The 23,362-nt window shown below is 46.6% G+C and overlaps 1 protein-coding gene across 1 annotated transcript; it reads right to left on the bottom strand.

The window, feature by feature from the left end:
- Positions 1-1,830: 1,830 nt before the first annotated feature.
- EPDR1 (ependymin related 1) lies at positions 1,831-22,431 on the bottom strand. Its single transcript, XM_057431421.1, has 3 exons — positions 22,154-22,431; positions 4,077-4,285; positions 1,831-2,385 (listed from the first exon to the last, which is right to left on the bottom strand). The coding sequence occupies exons 1-3, from the start codon at positions 22,429-22,431 to the stop codon at positions 2,195-2,197; spliced, it is 678 nt and encodes a 225-aa protein (XP_057287404.1). The 3' UTR covers positions 1,831-2,194.
- Positions 22,432-23,362: the final 931 nt, after the last annotated feature.

Raw genomic sequence — 23,362 nt, 5'->3', positions numbered from 1 at the left:
TAATCCCCAAATTTGCTGTTGGACATCTTTGACAACTCTCTTTATTGAATTTGCAAAGCATAAATATGAAATCAACGGGATTTTTTGGAGGTGCATACTTCACCATATAAAATTGCTCCGTTCTGTGTACCAGACTTTCGCAAATCCACATTAAAGGAACATTTAGTGTTATTGCTAGAAATGATATCACTGTCAGCAAAACGTAAGACAAACACCCTGATTACTCAGCTATCTGCTACACCACAACAAAGTCATCCCAAACGATGCAGTACCACAGCTTCATGTTTGCTAGCCAGATTTATTATGTTTTCCAGATTCCAACAAGACACAGATATTAAGAAATGTGTGTTAATCATTGCCCTAATGAGAACAATATGCAGTTAGCATTTAGGCTGTCACAAAAAATACAGGCGGCGAGCACAGACTAAATGCACTCTAAATCCAAGGAAACCCAAGCTTTCTTCCCGCTAGCAAGTTTCAGTGGAATGGTCATGTCCAGGGGAACAGCTCTAATCAGCTACCTAAACTTTAGCAGCTCTGTGTATATGCTTTCATTAGGCACAAGGCAAAGTAAAATGCCATTCTGACCGCAGCTGTGAAAGCAAAGTAACCACTGTACCACTTGCTCACGTACAAGAAGCTATGAGCATACAAAGCACTGAAAGCCTTGCCCAGCATCTCCCCTCCACAGACATCAAACCTCCCAGCGTGGCACTGGGACAACTTCTGCAGCAAACAAGTACCCTACACGTATAAGAGGACAAGAATATGGCTTTAAACATATTTGCAAATTATAACTAAAAGGCATGCCTAGACTCAATAGAATAAGCCAATTTACTTCATTTGGTAAAAGGGCAAACCCCATCACCATTCCACGCTTCTGGGGGCCTGAAGGTGCACACAGATTTGGTTTGAGTTCTCTAAAGCAAAAGAAAGCAAGGCTTTTTTTGGTTAGCTATTTATTCACCTTAAAGCAGCTTTCACTCTGCCCACCAGGAAAGGATGCAGAGTTAATAAATGAGGTTCGAGATGCTGACGGAGCAGCAAACAAGGCAGGCATCAATGGAGTGGGAGCAAGAGGAAGCAAGATTGTCATTTCTGCTTGGACTGCAGTAGCTTGCAGCCCCACTGCTCAGGGGTCATCCAAAACTCCCTCCCAGCTCCCCACACTGGCCACACAGCTCCACCTTTCACTCCATCCGCATCCCCAGGCACTGTGTGAACGCTGATTTAGCCTTTACTAACTGCACACTAAGAACGGCTTTTTTCTCACTTCTACCTGGAATCATGGGGCTGGTTTTATACCCTTCTGAGTACAGAAACTTTTGAGAATAGTGACAAAGGATTAAAGCCATTTAGGACACAGTACCTCTCAGTCTCTTTGCGTAGGTTAAAACTAGTATTCCCTTGAAAAGTGAGTGCTGAAGTAAAATGTGACTGGGGAATGTCTCACTGCACCCTCCCGGAGTACCAAAAGTGTAGTAAATGTAAGAAAACTTTGGCTTGCTTTTCTGGGGGTGTACCTTTCCCTCTTTCCCTCCCTTTCACACTGTTATCCCAAGTACCAGGCAAGCATTTTCTGCATGTCAACTAGAATTCCATGAATAGTTACTCCAGCTTCCCTTCAGAAAGAAAGAAATCAGCTCAGACATTGGACTACCAGCTTCCTGACGGGCAGAAAGTGAAAAACAGAAAGCAAAACTAAGCCAATAGAATGATTTCCCCACTTTTGATGTGCGTTGTTTAAAACGGGGTATTTTTCAGGTAGGGATGAAGTCTTACCCAGAGCATACTTCCCCTTCCCTCAAACCCCAGAAGCAACAGCAACAACAAAATCTAGTTCTTCCTTCTAGATGTTCCCAGTATTGCAGTCTGCTTATGCTTCGTCTTCCTGAAGAGATGAATAACCAAACCTCTGTAAAAGGAAAATCAGCCACAGCTTAAATAAATACTATCTGTAAATATTATAACAGTGGTCACTCTACTGTACAAGTGCATCACTGAACACATTAATGTGATGAAAGAGAACTTTAGTGTTATATATTTTGCTCAGTTCCATGTTTATGTTCCCTTTCAAGTGAAAACTTGTAATTCCCAGAAGAGCCACAACAAGCTTGAAAACTGAGGTTGGATGTCAGGAGCTATTAATGAGCCATCCTCTTGGCTCATATGTGTTCGCAGCCAGGGTTCACCATCAGCATTCACCTTCCATCTTCCTCAGCTGGGCTGTCTGGCAGGTGCTGGGAGGGGTGAACACCGAGGGGTCAGCAATGCCCAGCTGTAGGTCGAAGAAGCGAGTGGAGGTCGTCACGCTGTAGTTCTTCGTGTAGGTTTCCTGTACAGGGTAACAGTCCGTCACTGTGTAAACGCCAACCCACGACTCCACTGTAACCAAGCAGAAACAGGACTGTGTTAGATGACACAAAAGAATGAATGAATTAATGAATTAATCAATGTGTCATGTTGACGTCAGTCAGAAAGGTGGCTGCTCCTCAAGCAAAGCCTATAGGCTGGAACTGCCCATGCTTCTGTCCACATGCATGGCAACGCCAACCAAGGCCACAAAGCTGGTATAATCTGGGCAGCACAACGGTCTTAAACTTGAACACATTAGTGCCAAGCACATTTGAAATCATGGGATTGGAATGTCACCTTTCAAGTAGACCCCTCCTGAAGGACCGTGACTTCTGCTTAGTCCCAAGGTTCACTGAGTTCTGCAAAACTCTGATTTCTCTCCCCTCTCATGCCACTCCTATGGCAGCACTTACTCACTTCACCAGGAAAGCCATTCAAATGCTCTGTTTCCCCAGGAGGCAAATTTTGGTGCCACCAGCTTGGGTATCACAGGGACGTTTCACCTCACACTGCTATTGACAACATTCTCACCTCAGTGAGTTTGGTTTTGAATATGCAGGAATGGAGGCTTCTTGTCCTCAACACGTCTTCTGTCAAGGTAAAATCACAGTAGCCCATATCTCCATTGAAACCTTTGTCAGTTTAACAGAAATACTATTTCTAGAATCCAAGCCCATATTAGCTGAAAGGAGGATGATGTGACAACTTGAAGACATTATTTTTATGAATGATCATACAGAAAAGCACTGGAAACACAAAATAGTACAGGATAAAAATCGCACATCATTAACTGAATGCATCTGGATACTAAGTTCCATAAAAGTTCCAACAAATACCGGATCTGAAAAACAAAATTCTTGGAGTAAGTGGTAATTTGCCTCTTGTGGAATACGAGAGGATACACAGACCTAGTTACAAAGGTCTAATGATCTTATCCTTCGTTTTCTACCTCATTCTTTCTATTTATAGTCAAGAAAAAAAACCTTTTTCCCCTGGCTAAATGCTCAGGTTCAGCCTAGACATTAGGTGTCTATAACCAGAAGTATTGCATTAGCTGAATAGTGCCATTAATTCTTCTTAGAGTTGTGTGGGTCACCAGTAAACCACACCTGACATTGAAGCCGATGTGCTAACAAACTGCTATGCCTCCAAAACATGGTACCTATGGTACCTTGGAAAATTCAGGCTACTTTCTTTCATGGTGCTGGTGTTCAGCTGCCAAGTGCTGATGTTTCTTACTAGTGTAGTGGATAACAGAACTTAACTGAATATTAAGGATGTTCCACTGCTGCAGAACCATGTATTGAATGTCTTCTACAGTAACACTTGATAGCGGCGTGTAGACACACACTGACACCTGCTTTGTTTCTATTATGCCCACTCTAGTTTGAGTGTGCCCCTAATTACACCACCAATTCTTCTATAAATAAATTCTGGATTCAGAAGCAAAACGATGCTGTTCCATGCCAAAATCTGTATGATGCAGACTAAAATACATTCAAGTCCCTTGGGCATATTTGATCCTGCTGAGATACAGAACACTCTCTTAATAAAAAACATTGATAATAAAGTCATATGCTGTGGACAAGAGATACTATTTCTTCCAGCCAGCATTATAGAAATGTGGAAAGTTGGGGTGAGTCATACAGAGTTCTATTTTTCCCTGGGTAGCAGAGACAATGACTACTATTCAGATGAAACAAACCCATGCACATACATACATTTCCTGGCTGGTTTTCTGTCAGACCATTCCTGTACCATAATTTTGTCTCCAGGTCCCCCAATGTAGTACTGATCTTCATAGGTTGAATTGGCAGGAATATCATAGGGATCCCACGGCTCTGTCAGAGCAACCTTCGAGCAAAGCTTTGTAACTTGCTCAATCTGAAACATCACTGCATCTTTGTAGAGGAATATATACTCAAAAAATCTGAAACAGCAAAAAGAAAAGCAGTTAATATATACAGTCTTCTTCTCTGCTAAGCAAGGAGCATTGCTGGTAAGTAAGCTTGCCTTTGACTTCTCAGTTTAAGTCCATTTTCACTTGCATTAAACTCTGCCACTTGGAGAAGGGCTAACCAGTTGGGCTGAAGTTTCCCATGCTGAAAGTCTGCCTCAGCTGACTCTCTCCAGAACAAATAAACCAGGCTGAACCGGTTCAGCCATTTCTGAGAACAACAGAGCAACTTTTCTGAGAACATCTGAGAGGAAAACATGTTATTATTGCCCGTTTTGTTACGGGCTTTAATAGCTGTTTCATTAAACAGCTCCTGTGCCTCCATGTTTTGGAGAAAGCACTTGAAATTTGGCAGGGGAAAAGTTTTGATTAAAAGTTGCCCAGATTTGGCCAAGTTATAAGCCTTTGGAAAAAAATCTGCTTGCATAGGCTGCATAGATTCAATTTGCTGTGACTGGGGTAGAGCCTTTCTCTGTGATGGTTAGATCTGGTATCTGCCATCCTCACAGATGCTCCTCCACAGACATGCTGGTGATGGGGCAAGGACATGGACCAAGTGCAGAACTGATTGGCTCTCCATCCTCAATGGCAAAGTTTCTCTCTGGAAGCCACCAGGTTCAAGAAGTAGTGAAAGGAGAAAGCAAAACAGTAAGGCAGAGGTAAGGAGACGTGTGGAAATCAATGAGCACCAGAGACTAGAAGGGGAGGTCAACAAAGTGGGTACTTAATAAGGATTTGAAAACCATCTTCTATAGAATATGAAGTGCCCAAGCCCTGCTCCATGAGGAGGGATAATAAACACCATCATGGACATTTTCATCTAGTTACTACTTATAGTCAGTATATGCATCCATACCTACAAAGAGGAGGTGGCATGGTCCCTACCTTATAACCGGTGACAGAAACAGAGAGAAACTGAAATCAGAGTTAACAGCAGTATCAGCTGGTACCAGCACAGACCCACCAGAAGCCTGCCTTCTCCAGGGCACTTGGCATCACACATCAGACCATGAGTACTTCAAAGCACAACTCAAAACACCCTCATGTGTGCTCTGCACCTTTTGCAAAGCAGAGCCAGGAGTCACTCTCTAAACCCCCCAAACCTGTGTACGCTCTATTAGAGGCTTCCTGTGGGTATCTCAGCTCAAGTATTTGGCTACAGTCCACTGTTACGCAGTGACTCTGAAGAAAAGGAAGGGATGGCATTAATCCCCTTGAACAGTTTCATCTTGCCTATCTGCAATACGCCTCTTTCCATCTGTAATTCCCGTGCCATCAGCAAGACAGGAGGATGCTGGTGGAAAGCACTGCGCAATTGCACAGTCCACGTAATTGAAGAGATGATGCACAAAACCAAGAGGGGACCTCCTCTGTGGTCTTTCCCATCCCCTGCATGTTTCTCTTTGCAGTCTTCACATTGCTTTGGGGAGGATGCAAATTTACATGAAATAGGGCTGCCAAGAAAACAATTTACAGGTGTAACTGCTGATCTACACAACTGCATCGGTCAGGAATCACTTCACCCACCACTGGCACAGAAGCTTTTAAAGGCAGCACTAGGAGAAGGGCTATAAAGCGTGGTTAAAAGCATCTGAGGGACATCCCCACCACCGTTTGAGGGGATCACCTCTGCAGCATGTGTGGAAACACAGGCAGAATAAATGGCACTAGCAAACGGAGCAGTGAGGAAGCACGCAGCAGGGGACAAGCAGGCCCACAGGAAGTGACCATACCTCTCACGCATGACCCTGCACAACATGGGGTTGTCCCGCTTTCCATGATGCAGGCAGTCACCAAGAACTCCCCCATATGGACACACACATACAGAGGCTGTATTAGCTTCCCTGTCTAAGTTGTCCTCATGTCTGTATCTTAACAATATTCCTGCTTCTTGCACCAACCTGAACTCACCTGCCATTTTCCTCATCAAAGGCAATGTCTCCACAGCCGTGATACGCTACTGAAGAATTCATATACATAAGCTGGTTCCTATGACCACATCAGGACACATCTAACTTTTATATCCCACCCAGTCCAGAGACCATCCTCACAAGAATGCTAAAATACGCTTATTTATGTGTTTGCAACCCGGCTGCAATGACTCAACTCCCATTCATCTGATAAAAGTGGGATGTAGAATGCCTCACGGATGAGTCCAATAACATGTTTGAGGTATGTGAGTGATAATACAGTCATTTTGTGGACGAGCAAAGGAGCAAGGTTAGCAAAGCATTGCAGACTACTGGGAATGAAACATTCCATTTCTTTTTCATTTTAAATCCTTACTTAGAACTTCTTCAGCACAGAAATGTTATTTGCATTTTTAACAGCATTTTGTTCACATTTTCTTTTTCCTTACCCTTTATCAATCATTCCACAGAATATTTACCTTTTGTTCTCCATTTTGCAACCTGTGAATTGCTATCATTGCATGAGGGGAATGTGCCACCTTTATTCAAGTGAAACTTGTGCAGTAGTTCAAGCTTCAATCTGATGAACGTGTGTATTTAACTGCCAGCACATGGATAGCCACCATGACTCCAACAGACGGCCTGAATACTTGCAGAAGGAGGGCCCACATCCATCTCTGTGCCCATTCTGCAGAGCAAGAGGCTCCATCACCTCCGTTTTTGGTTCGGGGACTGAAGACAAGAGACACCAGTTGTATGAATTGATGGGCTGCTGGGATGAGCTCAGCACACACAGAGGATGAGACTGCACAGTGTGTGGCTGTACTCATGGGTAAGCCGTGAGCATGGTTTACACTGTCAGTGCTCAACCCAGGGGTACCCCACATCCCAGTTTCAAAGCAAACTGCTCCTGTGTGCGTCCTGGAAGCAGCAACAAAACCCTAAGATCACACAGGATCCGAGTTTAGCTGCGTATGAAAGGTGAATGGTCAAGTTGCTGGTTTAGAAAGAGAACTCCTAAACAGCCAAAATTAATACCAAAATGTGCAGGAATGCACAAATGACAATTCTGAAGCAAAATATTTTAAAACAATTTGCTTTTCTTCCTTTTTCTCTTTCCTTTTACCAGCCAAGCCCTAAGAATAGTGCCTCTGTTTGGTTTAGGGGCCCGAGATTTCACTGGCTGCTTGAGGGGAAGCACAGAGCCCTGCAAACAGGTCTTGGCAAAGAAACTGGAGAGGAAATGATTTGTAATCAGTTTGTGTTTTCAGAAGTAACACATCTGCAGCCTGAGCCCACCTCGAACATTGGGTTCATAACAATTTCACTTCTTCAACTGGAACTTCAAGAGGGCCTCAACCTGTTCACTGGGCACCTGCAAGCAGGTTTGGAGAGGCTCCTTGGACAGGTTACCCTATTTGCCTGACAGAGATTATTTCCCTTCCTTTCCTATCCTATTCCATCCTACCCTGTCCTATGCCTCACACCCTTTGTACACTATACCCTTAACAGGACTCTCTCATGGTTCTTAATACTCCCTTTGTCTGTGCCTGAAAATGGATGAACTCCAGAATATAAACACGCAGACATGGTTTTTGCTCCTATGCTTGAAAGGTTTTCTTAACACTGGACTATATCCTGCTCAAATAAGTCCACGGATTTTGCTGGAAGCAATCGTGTCAGATAGGCAGGATACACACTGCATTCTGTACTCTCTTCTGAATAAGAGACCAACCGAACTGAATGCAAGGGCAGAATACCGTGCCCACGCAATCACAAGGCAAAGCACTTGCATGAAGACATACTGTGAGGAGTGGGTGTGCATCCAAACACCATCCTACCTCTGAGAGTCCTCATCCAGTTTGGGGAAGCAGGGAGAGGTGCCTCCAAGGAGTCAGCCCAGATAACACAGAGACATAAATGATGGAAACCAATAAAGGCATGGAATGACTTGTCTCCTGCAGGGATCATTGTTCTGTATGCTATCGATGCAACTCAAAACAATGAATTATTGCTTTTTGTATTTGTCAGGACAAAGAGTCATTAGACTCGAGAACATGCCGCCAGCTCTGTTCCAGGTACTCAGTCTCCACCGAGTCCTGCCCTATGCTGAGTCCTTCCTAGCTGCCACTCCTGAAGCATCACAGCCTGCCCATCAACTCCACATGACCCCCAGGGTTTCCTCCACACTTCCAAAGGCTTCCTCCTGAGCGTCAAACCTGGAAGGAAGGAGGTGCTTGCTGTCCAGTTGCCTTCACAGTGACTCAGAGGAGCAGAAGTGCTGGCAGCGGCACGCCAAGACCCGCGTGATGCGTCTTGGAGCACATCAGACAAGGTCATTTGCTAGAGAGAAGCGAAATAATGGTCTGAGGCTGAGGCTGGGTAACAAATTCCTTGTGTGCTAAATCTACCTCAGCACCATTTTGCTCTGTGGCTTTGGATGAGTAACTTACAGCACTGGAGCCTTAAAATGCCTTTTTTGATTGCTGTAGCATTGAAGAGGCACGGAGCAGGGATCAGAAACCATCTGAGTGAGGCATTGTATTAACAAAGCACAAAACCACATTTCCTGCCCCCCAAAACAACGGAACAATGGTTCTTGTAAAGGAGGCATTCCTTTCCTGCAAAGCCATATGGGGTTTCATGCATTTAGGGCTTTAACCTGTTGATCCAGTTTTCTCAGCTGCAATTACTGCATCCTTAAAACTCCCACTTGAGTTAGCCAGGACTTACATTACCTCATAAGCACTATAAAGCAACTGAAAAACAAAAGCAAAATTTCATGTATGATGTGTATCAGTATTTGCTATTTAAGATACCAAGTTGGGGTCGTTGTAATTGCTCCAAAGCCAACTTTGCTTTCTCTTTTGAGATTAACTGAAGGCTTGAAGCATCAGTCTGCCTTTGTGGTATTACTCCTTTGCCAGGTAAAAAGACACCTTCAAACACCACGAAAGAAGTTCTGATGAGAAGAAATTGCACTAAAAATGCCCCAAACAAGTGATCTCTTCTAGTGAGCACGGACAGGTCCATCCATTACATCCTTGAGTAATCCTGTACCCTCCAGATAACACCCCCCTCAATGATGCCGCTTTACACATTCCTTACTGAAGAAAGATGCCCTGGGAGAATGGGAACTTTCACTGCAAGGATAACTACAACCCCTCCTCTCCTCAGCTCTGCAGATTAGGAACACTTTCAAGGGAGCAAAGCTGCCAAGCAGACAGTTGATAAACACTCATCAGGTCAAGCACATTCATCTCCCCTTGGAAAGCTCTGGCAAGCTCATTTCAGAGCTGTGCAGCATCCGCTTCTCAGTGGAGTTCTGGGAACTCCTCTCCTCTTTCCCAGGAAGTTTTCGGTAATTTCAGGCTTGTGTTTTTCTTCTGGTGCATCAGACCTCAAGGACAACAGTCATTTACCATATCTGAGCTCACACGCTTGGCAGCGGGGCCGGCCTACGGTATATTGTACAAATACAGGACTGTGCGAACACATGTGCCTGTAAATGTAACCTGAGAGTGTGTAAAAGCAGTGGGGTTTAGCCTGATTTAAATCACTCACAGATTGTAAAGGGCCTGGTTTTCAAGGTGGCCAAGCCTTATGTATCAGGTATCTAATTAGCAAGGTATATGAGGAACTTGGCCAGCACTACCAGCTTCCAAATGAGGCAGTTTAAGTCCTGTTAATTATTAAGTTCACGTAGAAAGGAAACCATAAATACAGGACTCGAAAGCTGGGAAGTCAAAGTTACAGCAGCTGAAGGGTGACAGATTTCTGTGACTCTAATTATTGAACTCAATGAAAGATATATGCAACGTCTTATTGTATTCCTATAAATTACACTAGCTACTTTGGCAAGTACTAAAGGAAACGCAGCTCTTCAGCAAGAACACTGTTTCCACTGCTGTCCCTTTCTGGCTGTCCTGACGCTCCCTAATGATCAGTCTGGCCCACCGAGTTGCACCCCTGAGAACAACGCATTCGAATCAAAGCTGAAACGCAGGAAAGCAATAAGGCATCGTGTTTAAGGGAGTCCTGTTTTGGAAGGGGCTAAAAGATGCACTGTCCTTAATAGAGAGCATCTGTGTGCTAAGGAATGGCAGATGTGGCCAGAATACCATAATGCTGTCCAATGAATTAAATGGAATCACCAAATCACCTCCTAGGGAATATGGTATATACGAGTAGAACCACAGGATATCAAAATGTACTCGCAGTCAAGCTTATTTTACTGTTCTGGGTTTGCAGTAAACGTCTAGCACAGTGAGGCCTTGGCCCCTGAGCAGGTTAATAATAATAAAGGTTACTGGAAAATCACAGCAGGGCTTAGAGGAGACTAAAAAGAATGAGGAAGGCCAGGACTCACCTCTCAATATACACTAAAAACATTAGGAAGGGCAAATAATAAGGAAAGAAATTACAGAGGTACATTATCATTTATTATATTTCTCATCCTCTTTGTGCTATATACAATATATATATATAAAATATATGTATAAAATGTAAGTAACTCATTTGAAAGAGTGGACGCTCAAAACTGAGATGTGTAATTCTCTTCTGAGCGCGCAATGATACTAAGGCACTCTGTGAGCTCTTTTCCAGCCTCAATGACTCTATGATCCTAATTGTCACATTTATCTGGAGTTTTCACACCTTTCTCTGAATCAGGCTCAGAGACAGGATATTAAATTGGATCTTGGCTCTGCCCCAGTATGATAATACCTATGGTACGCAGCAGAAAGACATAGCAAAATGAAGTCCCTAATCACAAATGACTAAACTCACACAACCTCATTCTTCCACTTACTGTGGAATAAAAGGGTAGTGCAAATAAACACCAATTTTTCAGCTAGGACCTGGCACTGCAGCCTCTCACACCTCTTAACTCCTGTGTATAAACAGAGAAGGACCTTCAGATACCCTGAACAGGGACTACATGAAATGCAGGAGACCTATACTGCTCTTTACCAAGATTGTAAGTCCCATTATGCATATACTTGGCCATTCAGTTGCTTTCCAGTATGCATTCCTGCATGAAAAGTAATCTGGGGAACAGAGTGCCCTTTGGAACAGATGGCAAGTAGGTCCCTATTGTGATAGAGCAAACTTCTCTTTCACAATGGAATATTCCCTGGAAAAAATTGTGAGGATGTCCACTTGTACCAGATTACTGACCCAAGATGTAATGGTTTCCACCTTCCATCTGCAATGATTTACTTGAGAGGGATGATTCAGGTCTTTCAGATATCTGTCCAGTGTAAAACATATAACACACCAGGTCTGTTTTGGAGGGAGTCTGGAAGTCAGGCCAGCCAGGGGAATCAGACAATACAGTCTGGAAGTCAAGCACACTTCAATTTTCTAACATCTTTATCCAAAGATCCGAGTATAGCTTATTTTTAAACAACCTTTGTGAAAGATGTGAACAAATGCACCCTGAAGTCCTGACACTGCACTTCATTCTCCCTCCAGCATAAAAATAACTTCTTCGTTTCATCCAGAAGTCCTTGTGCAGGGCTCTTCTTCTTCCTTCAGCAGCTTTGTATCAAAAGCAGTATTGTTTGCTGAGTGCATCGATTCATCACTGGATTCAAACACAAATTGTTGGTGCCCTAAAATCCAGGTGGAGACAGAATCACAGAATAGTTAAGGTTGGAAAGGACCTTAAGATCATCCTGTTCCAACCCCCCTGCCATGGGCAGGGACACCTCACACTAAACCATAGCACCCAAGGCTCTGTCCAACCTGGCCTTGAACACCGCCAGGGATGGAGATGACTGAAAACGTGCAAAAGAAAAGGATCACAGGAAAGAAGGGAATGTCTCTGTGAGAGAAAACATACCACCAATAAGAGATATTAACTGCCCCATGGTTACAGAGCAGATGGCACTTTAAACACACACCCATTGAGATGTGGCACAGGCATGATTTAGAAAGTCAAGTTTACAGTTCTGGGTCATTTCTTTTGCTCTGCTCAGCCCTGATGAGGTCAGAGCAGTAATGGAGTCCTGGGTTTGGGTGCCACACTTTAGGGAACTGTTAGAATGCAGTTCAGAGAACAGCAAGAATGGTGTCATGCTTAAGAAACAGGACCTATGCAGAAACTGAGCATGTTTATGCTACAAAAGGAAGACTGGGGTAGGACCGACTATAATCTGTCCGGTATACAAGCTAAAAAAGAGTAACAGTTGTCCTCCATGTTACTTGAAGGTGGCACTGGAAGAAAACAGCATCACTCACCTTAAGCAAGGAGAGGTTACTTAGGAGATACTCTGAAAACATCTGCATGTGTGTCCTTTTACATTCCAGATTTGACAAGAACTGGTAAGAAAACCCAAGGGTCAGAGACATCCCAAATGAAGCTTTACTTCCCAGGCTGGACAGGTTATATGGTGGCTTAGAGACCTTCCCAGTCTTACCGTGTGGGAAACAGACAAGCTTAACCAATTAGTCCTGACTTCATCAGTTCTATGACTTAAATCCTTGACACTGCTGCCTGCCCAAAGGGGCTGAACAACCTCTGGGGTCACTTCCTGAGACCTCTCAAATCAGTGGTGGCAACTGCGCATCTGCTCTGAGGGCTGAGGCTCCATCTTACTTCACATGGGGACCCCGGGGATTTGAGGGACCGTGCTACCTCCTGCACACTGAGGATCCTCAGCAATGTTCACTTTTACACGTAGGCCTAATTACACTATCACACTAATGAGTCAGAGACAAACCCTGTCCAAAACCAGGAGTGGGGAGATAGGATTCACAAGACACGTGCATGCAAAGGGAATAATTAAAAGGTTGAACTGTCTGCTAAAATCGCTCTTCTCAAAACTATTGCATTTTGTCCTCTATTGAGTTACTGTGGGTTTTGTTAGTACAACAGGGATAACCCACAGCTCCTCTGCCTTTTGTGGGGGACCTTCAGCAGCCACCACGTAATGCATCATGGATATTGCTTATGGAGGGTTCCTATAAGACACTGCAGACCTTAAAAATCAGCCTGGCTGCAAACATGTAATTAGCTAACAGATGAATATACATTTCAAAACCTTTCTCTTCGCAGCATGGAGTAATTGCTTTAGGGTGCACATCGGTGTATTTGATGCAGAACCTTTTCCCTGGTAATCTGTTAGCCCATCACGGAAACCACAGCTGAAGCAAGCAAGGCTGAGAATACAGTTCTATTTTTTACACTATTTATTGCCATTTTAATTGTATTAAACCCCTGACATGTTTATTTTTCACTCAAGACAGTCCTAAGAAGCAGCAGCAGCAAAGAGGGCAAGGCCTGTAAATAATTCTGGCATAAACTGCACTGGCACAGCTGAAAGTTTTCCATTACTCAGGAAAAGGTCACTAGACCTATTGAACATGTTTAGACTACCCATGCTGCTTAAAACATGACAGAAATAGCTTTACCATTTAGCATCTGACACAAATACAAACCCAAGTCCTCAGCAAACAGGTATGCCTACCTAATTTTGGGGTGTTTTCCTGACCCAGAGCCCAGTGTCATGCACACACTGCCGGGGAGCCAGAGGTTTCTGTGAGCTTCTCTTAATTAATGTGAATTCTGTACATGCCAGAATGGCATTCCTATAACAAGTATGAAAATAACTGGGGTTTAAGGTACAAGTGACCCTATAATTACGTAAAGTGGGACCAGTCCCATATTTGCGTATGTGTGGGGGGGGCTGTTTCTAATCACCTTCTTTCATGGACGGGATTTTCCAAACCGACCAGCCCCCTATTTTGGATGTTCAACATGAAGATACTTGGAAAGGGTACCTCTTCACAGGGACAGTGCCCTGCATCGCCTACGATGCAGTGTGTCAGTGCAACCACTGCACAACCGAGCTGCCCAGCATTACCAGAGACTTCTTCCTGTTCAAAGACCGCATGAGGAACTCCTGATTCCTCTCCCCAGCAAAGCTCATCAGCAGAAACCCCTTTTCTGCCCATCAGATCTCTCATGTTTCCTCCTGGCTATCAAGAGACAACTGTTCTTGCCAGAGCGTAACAGCAGATCCTCGTGTAACTGCTGCTGCTTCCCATCTCCATCGACCAGCTCTGTAATTACAGATAAATCTGCTGTAGAGCTGCCCCCAAATTATACATGCACCTGACCCAGAGCCCTGTGAAATCTGCCGGGAGAGTTGCACTGATTTTTGCAGGTGGTGCCTCAGGTGTCTATTGGCTATGAGAACCATAGAATCACTGAACAGTTAGGGTTGGAAAGGACCTTAAGATCATCCCGTTCCAAACCCCCTGCCATGGGCAGGGACGGAAGTGTTACAGCACGGCTCGGCTCGGCTCGGCACGGGGGAGAACCGAGGAACCGGGGCACCGAGGGGGTCTGGGGCAGCCTGGCAGCGGCGGGGACCGTGTCCCCCTTCCCACCCCTCCCGCCGGAGGCACTCGTGTTCCCCGCGGCCGCTCCGTGCCCCGGTATCCAAGGGCAGGAGGAGCCCGTGCCCTGCTCCTGGGTACCAGCACCCAGCAGAGCCGGGCGCTCCTCTGAGCAGCTCCCGGACCCATCGCAGCAGCATCCCTGGAGATCATTTTGTATCGATGGAATTCAGGTTTGGATGATGGGGTCTCTTTAGTTTTGGAACTGCTAAGCAAGGGAATTCTGTTCTGGCAAATCTGAGTTCCAAAGAATATTCTCCTGCCATCTGGGAAAACCCGGTTTAGCTCAGCCAAGCACAGCACCGTTTAGCACAATTCACAACAGTTTAGCCTACCCCAAAACAGTTTAGCCCAGTTCAGACCATTCCAGCCCAGTTTAGCCCAGTTCAAACTGGCATACCACAGTTCAGACCTGTTTAGCCCAGTCCAGCCCAGTTAAGGTGGGTTTAACACAGTTACGTCTGGTTTAGCCAGTTCAGACCAATATAGCCCAACACAGCACAGTTTGGACCAGGTTAGCCCAGTATACTCCAGTTTAGCCCAATTCAGACCAGCTTAGCCCTGTCCAGACCAAGGTAACCCAGCCCAGCCCAGTTCAGCCCAATTTATCCCAATTCAGACTTGTCCAGACCAATGTAGCACAGTTCAGCAGGGTTTGGCCCAATTCAGACCGCTCCAGCACACCTTAGCCCTGTCCAGCCCACTTTAGCCCACTTCAGCTCAGCCCAGCACACTTTACACCAGTTCAGCCTACTTCAGCCCAATTCACATCTGTCCACACTACTTTAGCACTGTTAAACACAATTTAGCCCAGTCCAGCCCAGTTTAGCCCAACACAGCCCAGCCTAGTACACTTCAGCCCACTTTAGCCCTTCCCAGTCCACTGTAGCACACTTCAAGCCAGCCCAGTCCAGCCCAGTTTAGCCCAGTCTAGCTTAGCCCAGCCCAGTTTAACCCAGTTCAGCCCAGTTTACAGCCCAGCCCACTCCAGCTCAGCCCAGACAAGTTGAGCCCCATTAGGCCCAGTTTAGCACAACTCAGCCCGGTTTAGCTCAGCCCAGCCAAGACCTGATCAGCCAATTCAAGCCCAGTTTAGCCCAGTTCAGCCCAGCAAAATCTACTCCAATTCACTCCAGTCCAGCCCCATTTAGACAACCTCAGACCAGTGAAGCCCAGTGAAGCCCAGTTCAGCCACTCCAGAACAGTTCAGCACGGTTTAGCCCAGTTTGGCCCACTTCAGCCCAGTTTGGCCCACCTCAGCCCAGTTCAGCCCACTCCAGCACAGTTTAGCCCAGTTTAGCCCAGTTTGGCCCACTTCAGCCCAGTTTAGCCCACCTCAGCCCAGTTCAGCCCACTCCAGCACAGTTTAGCCCAGTTTAGCCCACTTTGGCCCACTTCAGCCCAGTTTAGCCCACCTCAGCCCAGTTCAGCCCACTCCAGCACAGTTCAGCACAGTTTAGCCCAGTTTAGCCCAGTTTGGCCCACCTCAGGCCACTTCAGCCCACTCCAGCCCAGTTCAGCCCAGTTTAGCCTTGTCCAGCCCACTTTAGCCCAGTATAGCCCAGCCCAGACTCCTTTAGCCAAGTTAAGCCTAGTTTGGTCCAATTCAGACCAGTCCAGCCCAGTTTAGCCCAGTACAGCCCAACTAAGCCCAGCCAAGAACAGTGTAGCCCAGTTTAGATCAGTTTGGCTCAGTCCAGCCCAGCCCAGCTCACTTTAGCACAGATTAGCCCAGCTCAGCCCTGTCCAGCCCAGGTCTGTCCAGCCCAGTTTAGCTCACTTAAGGCCAGTCCATTTAGCCCAGTCCAGACAAGTTCAGCCCAGTCCAGCTCCTTTGAGATGTGTCCAGCCAGGCTCAGACAGCTCCAGCCCAGTTCAGGCCAATGGAGCCTAGCCCAGCCCACTTTAGTCCACTCCAGCCCACAACCCAGACAAAGATCCTGCTGTCCGAGGAAGTTATGGAAAGCACAAAGCACAGGACAGCAGATGCACTGCTAAGCCAGGGGTGCCCAGCTTCCCCCGATGGAGTCCACTTGTTGTTAGCACTGCAGCTTGATGGCTCAAGACTTTCAATCACCTCCCCGAGCTGTGTTCCAATGTCTTCCCACCAGCCCATCCACAACAATGAACCCAATTTACTTCACTGCCTCCTCGACTGTATAAGCTTGGGTGACTTCCAGCAAGATAAAGAACTTGGAAAGGGAAATGGATATTGCCTTTTGTCAGCAGAAGCAAACAGAATGAACAGTCTGGGTGGGATGAGATCCTCCTCCATGCAGCCCTTGCGGACCATGGCTGCCTCCTTATACAGTGCTCTTCTCCAGGGAACCAGCTGCTTTGGCAGGAAGCATCACTGAGAGACTCAGTAAACTGAGTCATAAGTCGGCTTATGATGGAAATGCAAAAGCTGAGGCTTCTACAGATAACCCTCTGTACCCCAACATCACACAATCCACACCCCAACATCACACAACTCCGCATCCCAACATCACACAACTCCATACCCCAACATCACACAACTCCATACCCCAACATCACACAATCCACACCCCAACATCATACAACTCCGTACCCCAACATCACACAACTCCGTACCCAACATCACACAACTCCGTACCCCAATATCACACAACTCCGTACCCCAATATCACACAACTCCACATCCCAACATCACACAACTCCGTACCCAACATCACACAACTCCGTACCCAACATCACACAACTCCGTACCCCAACATCACACAACTCCGCATCCCAACATCACACAACTCCGTACCCCAACATCACACAACTCCGCATCCCAACATCACACAACTCCGCATCCCAGTGTCACACAACTCTCCCTAGAACAACTGCTGCATGCTTCAGGCTATTGCCTAGCACTTGACTGCCAGCCTGCCTCCATCACAGCATCCTTCCAGTGCCAGCTTTCCAAACTCACAGGCGTTACCAGCAGCAGACACCTGAAAGAACTTGGCATCTACACGAAGAAAGTAAATGGAGGAGGTTTGAGTACCTACCTTTGATTCTCAAAGGTGACTTTTAGACACAGCAGCTAATGAAGCATTTCAGATCCCAAGAACTCACATTAGATTTAGCGAAACTGCTGAAAATTCTCTGTTTCCCTGCAAATTAAGGCTCTCAGCAGTGTGACACACTACACAACCTTCAAAAATGGGGCTTGGGTTCCCAAGTAACTTGGCCAATTCGGAAGACTTTACCCATGACCACCGTTCATTCCCCTAAACCTTAAACTGCAGAAACCACTCCCAAAACCAAGGCTGGGAAACAAACTTGCAGCCGCTCCGGGCAGCTCAATACTTTGCCAGTTGAGTCACCATAATGACCACAGAATGGATGCATGATAGGATTTTAATAGGTCAGACACTGCTGGTTTTCCTTTACAGTTCCTAAAACAACTCGGAAGGAGTTGAGGGAAGTCCGACACGCTGTTTACTTTGAACAGTCATCACTTCTGCTCCAGACGAATGCTGTTGTACCTGCACCTGAGCGGATGCTGCTTCTCTTCAGTCAAGGACAGGGCTTGACACACGCTGGAATACCAGACATTCCTTATAAACACGGCTTTGCTGCTCCTCTATTGTACTAGCAGCTTTTGCTGCCAAGCGAAGGAGTTAATCCTGCCCATGACTGTGGGCTGTCTTTGGCAAATACAATTGAAACTACAGTTTAAAAGTGTTCAATAAGCATTGATATGATATCCCCACGCTGTTTTTTCCTGCTCTGTAGTTATGATTGTTAAGACAACCCTAGCAGTCTCATACACACAGGCATCCCAATGTGCTGCATGCTGTACAAATGGTAGCTGCTCAGATACACTCATAGAAGAGAGAACACAGTTTTATTCCTCCTACTGACTTTCCTGGCCACACAGAACTTTTGTTCTCCCCACCATCACATTTATCATAGGACAAACTGTTCCTGGGCCTCCCCCGGGAAAAACAGAATGGAAGATAAGAGTTAAACTCTATTAACACAGCATCTGGCAAGTAACGCCCCAGCTCTCAAACACCAGTGCATGATTTCTGCTCTGCTCCCCACTTCACCCTTTTCCTCCTTCAAAACTGACCGCTAGTGCCTGCTGGGTGGCTTCAGCAGTGCCAGGCACTACACTTCTTGCTCTGTCCTTCCAAGACCATGAAAGGTGGTGCAGGACATGTGGAGTTCTGGCTACAAGGCAGTCAGTGGGACTTCTGGTTTAGACCTTCTGTAGTGACAGGATTTCAGTGATGTCCTATCCAAGTCTGAACCGGCAGATGTTACCTTCAAATGAAACACATCTGCCCCAACAGCAAAACCATTCTGATGCCTGTTACCTGTTTTGGAAGCATCCGGAGACGGAGGCCAACAGAGGGGTGAACAAGAGTGAGGAAGGATGAATACACAGAGAGCACAAAAGGACGTAACTCCATGTAGTAAGGAATAAAGGATTAGAAATAATAAAAATAACAAAATATTATAATAAATAATTAAATATTTATTATAATAAATAATATAAAATAATTAAAAAATTAAAACTACGTTCCTGTGCTGAACAGGTAACATGACGCAGCTCCGCCTCAGGAGCTCTAGGGAACAGTTTCAAGTGCTCTCTTTCCATATCATGCAATAACCCTAATGCTCTGACCTCTTCCAAACAGGAAGTTGCCCCATCTACTCAATAAAAACCTCTGTTAGTTTTCTTTTCTCTTCTCGTGGTATCAGCTGAGGGCTACACAACACCAAAAGAGGAGACTGTCTCTGCCCTCTGCGTTCATCCCCACAACTGAGTCACCTTATGGTTACGTTTTAGGAGTTTACTTAAAACACTGGCTTGATGTACATATGGAAATGCCACATTGCATTTTACATGAATTTGAAACATATATCTACAGTGAAAACTGGAAGCTTTGGGGTTTGTCCTGTGGTTATGAGCCTGCAAGCCATTCTACACAGACAGTTCCTTGTATCCCTGATTAACCTCCATCAACTAACTTAGAGCAATGTCCGATGAACTTCCACTCCAGAAAACACTCTGTGTAAGAGTGTGGTTGTTGGCCAACCCCGATTGCTGCATGTAAGTTACATCTGGTAGGAGCAAAATGTGTCCATTTGTGAGATTTTAGGCTGAAACTTCCTTGGAGACCAGGACAGAGCTATTTCTCTTGTTGCTTTTGTAGTCACTGCCTCGGCGTGATTTACCCTCTTCTTGTCAATGTCAAAGCGCAGAGGGGGAGAGGCTCGTTTCAACAGACAGGATAAGTCCCTTTGCTTCTGACTTCTGAAGGCTTCAGTTTATGACTCACTGTGTCCACAGCAAAGTGATGATCCCAACTCCAGACCCGATCCAACACACACTGAAATCAATGGGAGTCTTTCCGTTGACTTCAATGGAAGCTGGGTCACACCCTTAGCAGACGCTAGCTGTGCACATGAAGCCACCCTCCAGTTTTGGATGGCTGAAGTCATGGACAGCCTGGAGTCAGCGGGGATCCCTGAGGCCAGAGGTTGTCTACAACAGAAAACTAATACAGGAAAAGGCAACAGAGAGATGCTTCAAGGGCACCTGCCTCCTTACAGCCCTATCAGCCCAGACGGAACTGCATCCAGAGCAAATATTGATCAAAGCTGTCAAAAGAGCAGAATTTGGCAAAAGCCATAATCTGGCCCAGAAAATGTAGAATAATTATTCAATCTTAAAATAAAGGCTTCAAATAAAACAAACAGAAGCTTGAAGAAATGAGGTCAAGACAACTTAGAAGCTAGAAAAGACTTGCATCAGACTCTTGAGCTTGTCAAACATAAAGGTCAACCTAGGGGAGTTTGAGCACAGCCTTTATGTTGCATGTTATCAAACCATCAGCAAACAGCTGTATGTTGCCTTTAACATACGGCTCCTAGATGGAAACAGGAGTAAAGAAAAAAGCTCACGATGAGGGAAAACTTTGTTTGAAAATGAAGCATCTCAGAACAGTTTTAAGAGTGTTTGGGGACTGTCAGAGAAAGGACCGAGGCTTTGGGAAGATGAAAACAATGACTATATGATGTTGGTAAGAAATTGGTCATTGTGAGGAAAAAATGCCAGCAGGAAAAAGGAATATTGATCTCTTCAACAGCAGAGACCATTTAGTTAGGATGATACAGCACTTGCAGGCTGGCCTTCACCATGGTTTGCACGTCCCTAGGAATAAGGCACTTATTTGAACATCTTTTAGATGGGACAGGTGGGGGTATGGGCAGACTGGCTGCCCTCACACCGGCAGGTCCTGACACAGGGTCTGAGAGCTACTGATGGTTGGTACCCAGAAACTTCACACTCACTCAGGCCTCTCTGGGCTGATCGTTTCCTCCACCCAAGCTGTCAGGGCCTGAGCTTGGCAGATGGAAGCAAAGAGAGGCCCTGCTTCGGTCAGCTTTTTCCTACACTGATTTTTCAGCAATGACACAGTGATTTTTGATGGGTTTGTTATGGCCTTAGCAGAGGAAACCTGAATAACTTAAGAACGGGGAGGTCCTCCAGGGCTGGGCAGCCGGTGCAGTGTGTACCATGGAGAACAGTGGCATCCTGACCTCCTGCACTGATCACCTACCACTTGCAGGAAGCAAGAATGACCAAAGAACTTGTGAAATGTGACTTAACCTTATTAGCTAATTCCTGGGCTAGAACCCCCCCTGCGACATAATTCCTGTGTTTGAGAGTAATCTCTTCATCAGACCTCATTATACCCACGTTACCGCACAGTTTGGGCTCTGTTTTTGGACTCGCTTCCCATTCCATTAAAACAAACAAAAGGAATGGGGAAAAAAAAACAACCAGCAACTGGGAGAAAGGAAAATCCCTGAAGGCAAAATGCTGACACTGCTTATCATAAATCTCTCGGGATATATAGAGTGAGAGACACAGATATACATTATATAATGAGATATATATATCTTGATATAGATATAGAAATAGATACTAGACGTTAGGTATGTAGATCTAGATGTTGGATACCAATATAAAGATTTGATTTCAAGTACAAAGATTAGGTATAGATTAGAAATTATACTGAATATAGATTATGGGTATCTATTTAGAGATACTGTTATAGATTATATAGTATATAGAGAGATGCATAGATTAGCTATTAGGTACAGATGTAGATTAGCTATTACGTGTTAGATCTACAGATTACATATTATATATTACATATATAGATATGCATGTAGGTTAGAGCCATAGTTTATATATATAGATATGGATATATCTGATACGGAGATATAGATTAGATATACAGACAGATTAGATTATAGACAGACATAGACACACGCGTGCCACGGCCGTGAATCACGTCGGTGCCACGTTTCCTGCCCGTCGCTGATTCCCCCCAGCCGCGCCCCGCCGACCCCTCCGAGGGGCTCCTCCGCTGCCGGCCCCCTCGCTCCGTCCCCTCCCGCAGCGCCCCCCCCGTCTCTGCATCGCCCGAATTCCCCCCCCCGGAGGCGCCTCCGGCCCCGGCCGCCCCTCCCGGCCGCGGACACCTACTTCTTGCAGGGGATGAGCGCCTTCCTCTCCTCCAGGACGCGCAGCCGCTGGTTGGGGCCGTCGTAGGAGACGGCGGCCCTCGTGTTGCGGCCCGTGCCGTGCTCGTAGGTCACGGTGCGCCCTTCCCACTGCCGCGGCGCCTGGCACGGCTCGGCCCCGGCCCCGGCCCCGGCCCCCGCCGCCGCGCCGCCCCGCAGCAGGAGGCCGCCCAGCAGCACCAGCCCCAGCACCAGCCCCAGCGCCGGGACCGGCCGCAGCCCCGCCGCCGCCCGCGCCATGCTCCGCGCTCCGCTCCGCGCACGGCCGGCCCCGCACAGCGCGCAGGCGGGCGGGCACGGGCTGCGCCGGTGGGGGGGGCGGGAGCGGCCCGCCTCCAACCCGCATCGCCTCCGCGGGGACCGGCAGGCGGCGGCTGCTGGGGGAGCAGGAGGCAGCGGGGAACGGGACCCCCGTGCCACGCTCGGTGCAGCCGGGGGGGTTTGCTTGCCCCGCCGTGAGCGCTGCTCCTCAAGGGGTGATGCGAGAGGGGCACCGAGCCTTGCGGTACTTCTGGCGCCTCTGGGTGGGCTTTGTGTACCCCCCGGCAGGACGGGCTAACTGATTTAGTGTTGGTGGCCCCCCACGCTCTGCCACCAAGCACACGCCTCCCCCTCATCTCCCCCTGCCCTCTCCGTTCGGCTCTGGATGATCTGCTGGCACACGGAGGGAGGAGAAGTCCGTGTCCCACCGGCACGCTGAGCAGGGCAGCGCCGCTGGCTCGGCTGAGGCTTTCCGAGGCTGCTGCAATGAACCGCCACTGAGTTAATCCCGTTGTCTCCGCGGGGTCCTCAAAGGTGTTTACCCACGGTGGAGAAAGGGGACGGAGGTCTCACTTTAGGAATTTCTTCCTAATCTCTAATCTCAGCCTCCCCTCAGGCAGGTTAAAGCCATTCCCCTTGGCCTGTCCCTACATCCCTTGTCCCAAGCCCCTCTCCAGGTTTCCTGCAGCCCCTTCAGGCACTGGAGCTGCTCTCAGGTCTCCCCTTCAGGAGCCTTCTCTTCTCCAGGCTGACCCAGCCCAGCTCTCTCAGCCTGGCTCCAGAGCAGAGCTGCTCCAGCCACTGCATCAGGGCTGAATGGTCACGGATCACCAAGGAAATATAATAATAATAATAATAATAATAATAATAATAATAATAATAATAATAATAATAGAATAACACCACCACC

This window comes from Pezoporus wallicus, unplaced genomic scaffold (genome assembly GCF_028554395.1).
Source record: "Pezoporus wallicus isolate ANWC-B61680 ecotype Strahan unplaced genomic scaffold, APGP_CSIRO_Pwel_v1 scaffold_11491, whole genome shotgun sequence".
NCBI classification, from domain to species: Eukaryota; Metazoa; Chordata; class Aves; order Psittaciformes; family Psittacidae; genus Pezoporus; species Pezoporus wallicus.
The sequence above is the reverse complement of the archived record's forward strand: the minus strand, read 5'-3'. Positions and strand labels throughout refer to the sequence as shown.